Raw genomic sequence first — 7,223 nt, 5'->3', positions numbered from 1 at the left:
TTCAAGAACTCGAACTCTAGCCCGAAGTTGCATTGGCTGACCGACACAGTCACATCAATTTAATCCTAATTGCTGACGTAGACGTCGACCGTCATACGTGACGCCGGGTATTGAGCGAGGGCCTTAGCTGCCTTGCCGATGTCAGGGCCATACAATGCCTTATATGTTTTAGAGCAGCAATTGACGAGGTTGAGTTCAGTATACTGCCAATCCACGCTGAAGATGGTGTTCGGAACGTCATTTGCATCTCTATACATATTCCGAAACAAAATTAGAAGAAACTACAAAGGGAAATAGACAAGAAAATCCTCGTATGCCAAAAAAAAAATCTACACGTAGATGCATCCGGTAGTAACTTTCGCTTTGGCAATCTTGAGTTGACTTGTAGAACCCATCTTGCAGCGCAGCACATTAACGAGTCTAATCATCTCCAGGGGTGCTTGTTGAAGGATATGGTGCCATTGCTGAAGCAGAGGGTGTTTTATTAGAAAGCCTCTGTAGGTATACGCATTATGTGATGCAGTTGCTTGAAATTCTTGCCTTCACTGAAGCAACAGGTAGTCTGGTGACCCGTGCCTCCTCCATGCATTTTGTCCTTGTGTCAGTTTTCCTGATGATCTTTGAGTGGTAGAGACAAAATGATAATCAAATTTAGTGGCTTGTAAAGACTTTCGATGCTGCTGATATTACTTGGTTCGCCATCCGATATAATATCCTTGCTGAAGTTCAAAGTGGAAAGAAGGTTGCTATTGTGCATTTTCCAAATGGTTGATAGGATGTTATGAAAAATCATTTCAATGATGCTGGAAGTTTGACTGAACCTGAAACACGGTTGGAGGCCAAATGATGACCATCTTTCTGTTTAGTTGCAGTATTACAGACCCTCGTGATGATTTCATTTGAAGAAAGTAGTGATTTTTTGTGCAGACGAAGACTCGGCTAAGAAAGAGGCCAGAAGACACATTGAAGATGGGAGTCTAGGTTATGCAAATGCAGATGTTGTCAAGCTCCAAGGTTGGGATGCCGATTACTCCAAAACCGTGGCTCAAGCATCTCTTGAGTGCCCTCAAACGATTAGTTTTATCAGATAGGAAGCTCCCAGGTAAAAGTTGGTGAAACTCCACATGACCCATGTATTGCAAATTGAGTGGCTATGAAATAACTATGAAGCTGATGCTGAAACAGACCTTGGAAGGGTTGAGCCACAGAGATCGGATTAAAATGCCACCTCTATGTATTTTAACGAAATTATGAAACCAGCATGTCTATAAGACTCCTAAACAATAACGGCTAGTGCTGGTTCATACTTGATGCTGTAATGAAAACGACCTTGGGCTTTGTTCTCAATGCAGTAAAAAGTTCTACTTTAACCGTAAATCTCATCTGTTCTGTCTCTTTCTTGCAGATAAGAAGAGCCTGTACATAAGGTTGGGATGCCGCGGAGATTGGCCAAACGTCAAGCCCCCTGGGTGGGATCCATCGACTGCTGATGATTCTGCAACGTCTCCGGACACATTGTGAGAAAATTCGAGTTGCCAGCACATTAGAGAATAAGATAGATGGAGACCAAGGGCAAATAGAAATGTCATCCTCCAATTCTTCTCGAATTTAGTGATATCTAAATAATCAATTTATTTTACTGAGGCTCCTTTCTCTCTTTCCCCACTCTTGTTTTTGTTCTTTCTTTTGTTTCTTGTTTGCCGTAATCATGAATATATATATAGGTACTTTGTCTAGTCAATGGGTCCATCCCAGTCACCATCTCCAGACTCCTGCAATGGTTGTTCAGCCAAATCACCAGGACCATGTAGAACTGGCAATATAATTTTTCGGCTGACCAGCTTCCACGCTTCAAAACATTGGCAAAATGCAAGGAGCTTATTGGGGGAAGGTAATGGCTGTGCCTCCGAAGGCACTATTTGAAGGTCTTTGCAAGTCATGGTCAATGTCGTTGGGAAAAAGCGATACGGTCTGTGGGATGATTTACAGTGTACTGCCGATGACTCCTGCCTACAATGAAAAACTACTATGTCAACATACTAGCATTAAGCAGGAGAATAGAGTACGAAATATACCACATAAATACACGGAACGTAAAGGTGATACCTAAAGATGTCATGCTAAACCATGTCAAACAAGCAACTAGTGTTTGATTACATTGTTACCGAGCACCGCATATTGGACTAGAGCTTACAAACAAATGCAGCACAACCATGTCAGCAGCATACATGAGAAGTATTTATATGCAGTGTTGAACGATATTGATCATGTGAAGAGAAGTGAGCTGATCCACTCCACAACAGTCAAGGATGTGTACACGCACTTACATGCAAATGGTGCGTCTAGGTGGACCCATACAGCCCATGCATACACACATGCGCACTCCTGTAGAACCCCTTAAAAGTGAACTTGATGGCCACTCCACGACATGCATACACGAACGTGTAATTACAGATGTCGTGAAGCAGCCTCAATAAAGAAACAAGAATTCAGTATTATCGATATCGGGTGTCTTATGACGTTAACATTTACAGCATGAAATCAACAAAGATTTAGAGCATCGAGAGGCTTTCGATGCATATCCCGAATACGTCCAACTCCAAGTTGATTGATTCTTGTCCAGACGCCTTTCTCAGATGCCCCTAATTTCGAAAAAGTCACAAACTTTACAGAAATTGAAGATGCTAGAAAAGAATAACTCAATATAAGTATGAATGACTCACCTTCTAGTGCTTATCAAATCACTTTCTCATCCACTCCACAGTTTCTAACCCATTCTTCTGCATTTCAAGAAGCATCTTTTCCTTTTTCTTCATACTGCCAGTTCTGTGATAGGCAGCTACAAGGACATTGTATGTTGCCACATCAGGATCAACTCCTTGTCTTTTCATCTCATGAAACAACGACTTAGCCAAGTGCACGCATCCTTGCTTGGAGAATCCACCAATCAGACAGGTAAAAGTAAAAACGCTAGGAAGAACTCCTTTTCTTGACATTTGAATGAATAATGCCCAAGCCTTCTTAATTTCTCCAAGTCTACAGAAGCCAGCTATGATAGATGTGTAGCATATATTATCGGGAGGCAAACCCTTTTGTATCATCTCCACGAACAAAGAATAAGCTTTGCGCACCTGTCCCTCACAAAACAAAATGTTAATAAGAATAGTATTCGTGACCATGTTAGGCATGATCCCAGCTTTTAACATTTTCCCATACAACTTTCGAGCTTCTTTCAACTTTGATTTTTTTGCAAAACCGTCCATAAGAATACTACACATAACAACATCTGGGAAAATATATTTCTTAAGCATTGGCGCGAGGAGCTCCCATGCGTTTTCTGGTTTTCCCTACTTGCAGAGTCTGTTTATAGCTGTATTATACATATAAGAGGTGCGAAAAATGTCCTGGTCCAGTTTCAAAGCTTCCTCAGAATTTCCTTCTCTGCAATATTGGCAAAATCCGTGAATCATATTTGTAAAGGTGGAAGCACAGGGATGAACATTATGATTAATCATCTCTTGAAAAAGTCTGTCGGCAGAACCGACATGACCCTGATTTACGAAACCATCAATTAAGATGTCATGAGCAATACTGTCATACTCATAGCCACGATACCCAAGATCTCGGAAAAATCGATGTGACAATTCCATGAAACCTGCCTTACATAGACCATGACAAAGCGAGCTATAGCCAACTATTGTAGGTTTAATGTTGGAAACATCCATCTCGTGAAACAGATTTAGACTTTTCTCAACATCCCCCTTCTTGCTGAACCCATCAATCAAAATGCTATAGCTATAGACATCTGGAAATACACCATAGTTCCTCATCTCCTTCAGTACTTCCAGTGCCTCCGACAACTGGCCTTTCTGGCAAAAACCATGAATAACAGCATTAAAACAATAGTCATTTGAAGGCAGTTCCTCCTTCTGCAATGTCCGTATCAAATCGAAAGCCACCCCAATGGCAGCAACTTTACGAAGTCCACGTATGAGTGCACCATATATTACAACGGTGCAGCTCATCCCACTTTTCTCCATATCTTCCAGGATTGCTGAAGCGTGGCTGAGAAATACATCTCTACTAAGATTTAGTTTAGAAAGATAGTTCAGCATAATTGTATAGGTCCTTGCATTAGGTGCTGGCCCGCGATTTTTCATGATGTCAAATAATTTTCTCGCGAAGACCTCTCTATCTGCTTCAACTAAGCATTGGAGCAAGAAGTTGCTCGAGTAGACATCAGGCTCGAGTCCAAATTTCGTACCCTCTGAAAACAGATCTTCGGCATTATTAAGCATCGAATTGGCTGCAAAGACCATTATCAGCGCATTATAAATAACAGCCAACCCAACCGCATCAGCCAGCCTATCAAGCAGAAAGTCGGTCAATTCGAACACACGTCCACATTCAACTCCTTGAAATAGCAAACCACATCCCTTAGCAGGCGCAAACTTCAAGCCGCATGCCCGCTGCTGCAAAAACATGAACCATCATCCTAAGGACGTCAATGGAATCTCCGGACTCGTGTTCATTTACAATTCTCAGGAATCTAATTCTCCAAGCGACCTCCTAATTCAAAGACTTTAGCACTCTACCAACTAAAGAGAACAACCCGTACTCACTTCTCTCCTCGTGCCTATACGTCACAGCAGGTTTCCAAGTCTCAACCTCTGGAATTCCATCAGAAACATGGTCCTCAACCAGCGCGGCCGAAGAGACCACATAATGCAAGCTAAAAGGTGGTTTGCTTTCGAAGAACTGCGGAATAATGAAGCAAATGGAACCCGGTTAAACGTGCATTCCTATGTAAACGTACAGCCATGAATAGCTCAAAGTCGCCGACCGATCAAAATGAAGCTGCTTTCTTACGAACTCTTCGACAAAGACACAGCTTTTCCACTGAGTCAGAGATATAGATATATTTAGGAGATGTATCTGTCTTGATTCTGATTGATATTCTGCCCACGTTAGATAGTTATCCTGTAAAGCTAGGCTCGTGTACTCTATATTTGTAATATGAACAGAACATTACATTTTTCTATTATCACAATTATTAATTTGGTATCGGATCCATTATTATCTGAGGAAGCGGTTATTGAGTCCTTATAAGTGGTAGTTGTAGCAACGTTATGACAGCCGCGTCGGTGTCCATTTTCGCCGAACTCATCCATCTTGATTGTTGTTCCGACTCTTTCAGTTGCTTTTTTTTTTCTACAAACCAACACTGCCACAGGACTTACCGCCCTCAGAAAAGTCAGATTGCGAAATTGGGCCGCCATCCACCGCTGCACGTGTGCTCACTTGCCGCCTTGGGCCACTGCGAGTAAGGCTCACGCGCCTCCGGCGAGACAACAATTTTGAGTGCTGTTTTGAAGCTATTGGTGGCTTGTTTCAGCGAATAAACGCCACCATCCACCTCCCCGTACTACGACTAGTCCAATGCCGGAAATCGCAACGTCAAACTCCGCCGCACGCAACAAGCGCTACACGCCCCTTGAGAGGCTGCCGGCTCCGCTGACGTCACTCGTGTGCCATCCATGTGGACGTTCCGGCTGCATCATCCGCCACGTCATCAGTTGACCGACCGTTGACCGGTTCACTCAGACTGGTCCGATCGGGTCCAAGGCACTTTTCTAACCGGTTCAGACAATTTTAGACCGGTTCTTGACCATCTCAAACCGATTTCCTAGGTATTTGGATGTTCTGAGTCTGTTTTTGGCCTTATTTTCTCCGTATCGGCATTCCAGGTATTAGTTTCTTCACATTTTTTTTGTCCAATCTACTGTGTTGAAACTGGTAAAGCGCATATTATGGATAAATTTGAAGTTTCAATGCCCAATTGCTGTCAAGTACTACCTAAACAGCTTGCAGGGACGGCTAATCACCTTGAAATCGAGGTCGACATGCAAGTTCATCCGCCACTGCTGTTACCATAAAGACTTCTCCTAATGGATTGTCTTGCCGATTCAGAGGTCCCTCCCTTTTCCCCCCCATTACCTACCAGTATATCCTCTCTTTCGCTTAGCATCAAAACTGGAATCTGCACGAGGTGTACAGCTTTGTTAAGTGTGAGTCTCTTTTTCATTTTGATTGATTGAGAAGATTTCCAGATTCATGTGTAATGCTCAAGGTTCAGATAGTCACCCTATGCCATGATCTAAAACCTTCATCAAACAAACTTCCAATTAATCTTGAGGAGCCTTCATATCTGTTGAAAGTTTCTAGAAAAAATCTTTGATATTTCTAGAAGGTTAATGAGACATGTGTAGAAAATTCTAGAAAAATATCTATGTAACATGCTATAGATTTTTCCTTAGTGGCGGTGGAAGAGGGCTATAAATAGCCAACCCCTCTCCACTTGAAGAATACACACCTATCAGAAGAAAAAAACTAAGTCCCTTGTACAAAGCCTTCATAATACAATACTTTTTGTCTTCTTTGTTTCCTACTTGTCTTCCACTATCAAAAGTTTTGTTCTACTGTTGCTTCAAGTCCACGTACCAACACTTGTACTCACTAAATCACTCACTCACTTACAAAACAAATCACGCTTCCGCAATTACTAATAGTGGTATCGAGCCACGTTTTGGTTGGTATTGGGCGTTTGTCCGAACCACCCGTTCCTAAAACTACCCATTCAACTATCCAACAACTAAACTATGGCCAACTCTACATCATCCTCATTTCCCATTCCTATTTTCGATGGGAATAATTACGACTATTGGAGCATTAAAATGACGACTTTCTTGATGGCCCAAGATTTATGGGACATCGTAGAAAAGGGTTATGAGGCTCCACAAGAAGGTGCAAGTGTTCCAAAAGATCAACTACAAAAGGATGCAAGGGCACTATGTGTTATTCAGCAAGCACTCTCGGAAACAGTATTTCGGGGATAATTGGAGCGAAGACAGCAAAGAAGGCATGGGAAACACTACGAGATGAATTCCAAGGATCGAGAAAAGTACGCACTATTCGAACTTCAAACTCTAAGAAGAGAATTTGATAATTCTAAAATGAAAGTAAATGAGACCGTTCAAGAATACTGGGAAATTAAAAGAACTAGTTAATCAAATGAGAGCCTATGGAGATGAAATCGCGATCAAAGGGTCGTAGAAAAATACTAGTGTCACTTACTAGAAAGTATAATCCTATTGTGACAACTATAGAAGCAACTAAAGATTTAACGACCACTCGATAAGTGAATTAATTGGCTCTCTAGAAGC

The 7,223-nt window shown here is 41.9% G+C and overlaps 1 protein-coding gene and 1 pseudogene across 1 annotated transcript; one reads left to right on the top strand and one right to left on the bottom strand.

Moving 5' to 3' along the window:
* The first annotated feature begins 961 nt into the window (after positions 1-961).
* Positions 962-1,665, top strand: LOC115685412 (probable inactive shikimate kinase like 2, chloroplastic). The gene is made up of 2 exons (XM_056304646.1): positions 962-1,102; positions 1,406-1,665. The coding sequence occupies exons 1-2, from the start codon at positions 985-987 to the stop codon at positions 1,519-1,521; spliced, it is 234 nt and encodes a 77-aa protein (XP_056160621.1). The 5' UTR covers positions 962-984; the 3' UTR covers positions 1,522-1,665.
* A 1,072-nt stretch (positions 1,666-2,737) lies between these two features.
* On the bottom strand, positions 2,738-4,822 carry LOC115685402 (pentatricopeptide repeat-containing protein At5g16640, mitochondrial-like; annotated as a pseudogene).
* Between the last annotated feature and the right edge of the window lie 2,401 nt (positions 4,823-7,223).

Source organism: Syzygium oleosum, unplaced genomic scaffold (genome assembly GCF_021117445.2).
Source record: "Syzygium oleosum isolate NSW1041296 unplaced genomic scaffold, Sole_v2.1 Sole_v2.32, whole genome shotgun sequence".
In the NCBI taxonomy this organism is placed as follows: domain Eukaryota; kingdom Viridiplantae; phylum Streptophyta; class Magnoliopsida; order Myrtales; family Myrtaceae; genus Syzygium; species Syzygium oleosum.
Note: the sequence above shows the minus strand (reverse complement) of the source record. Positions and strands in the feature narration are given on the sequence as shown.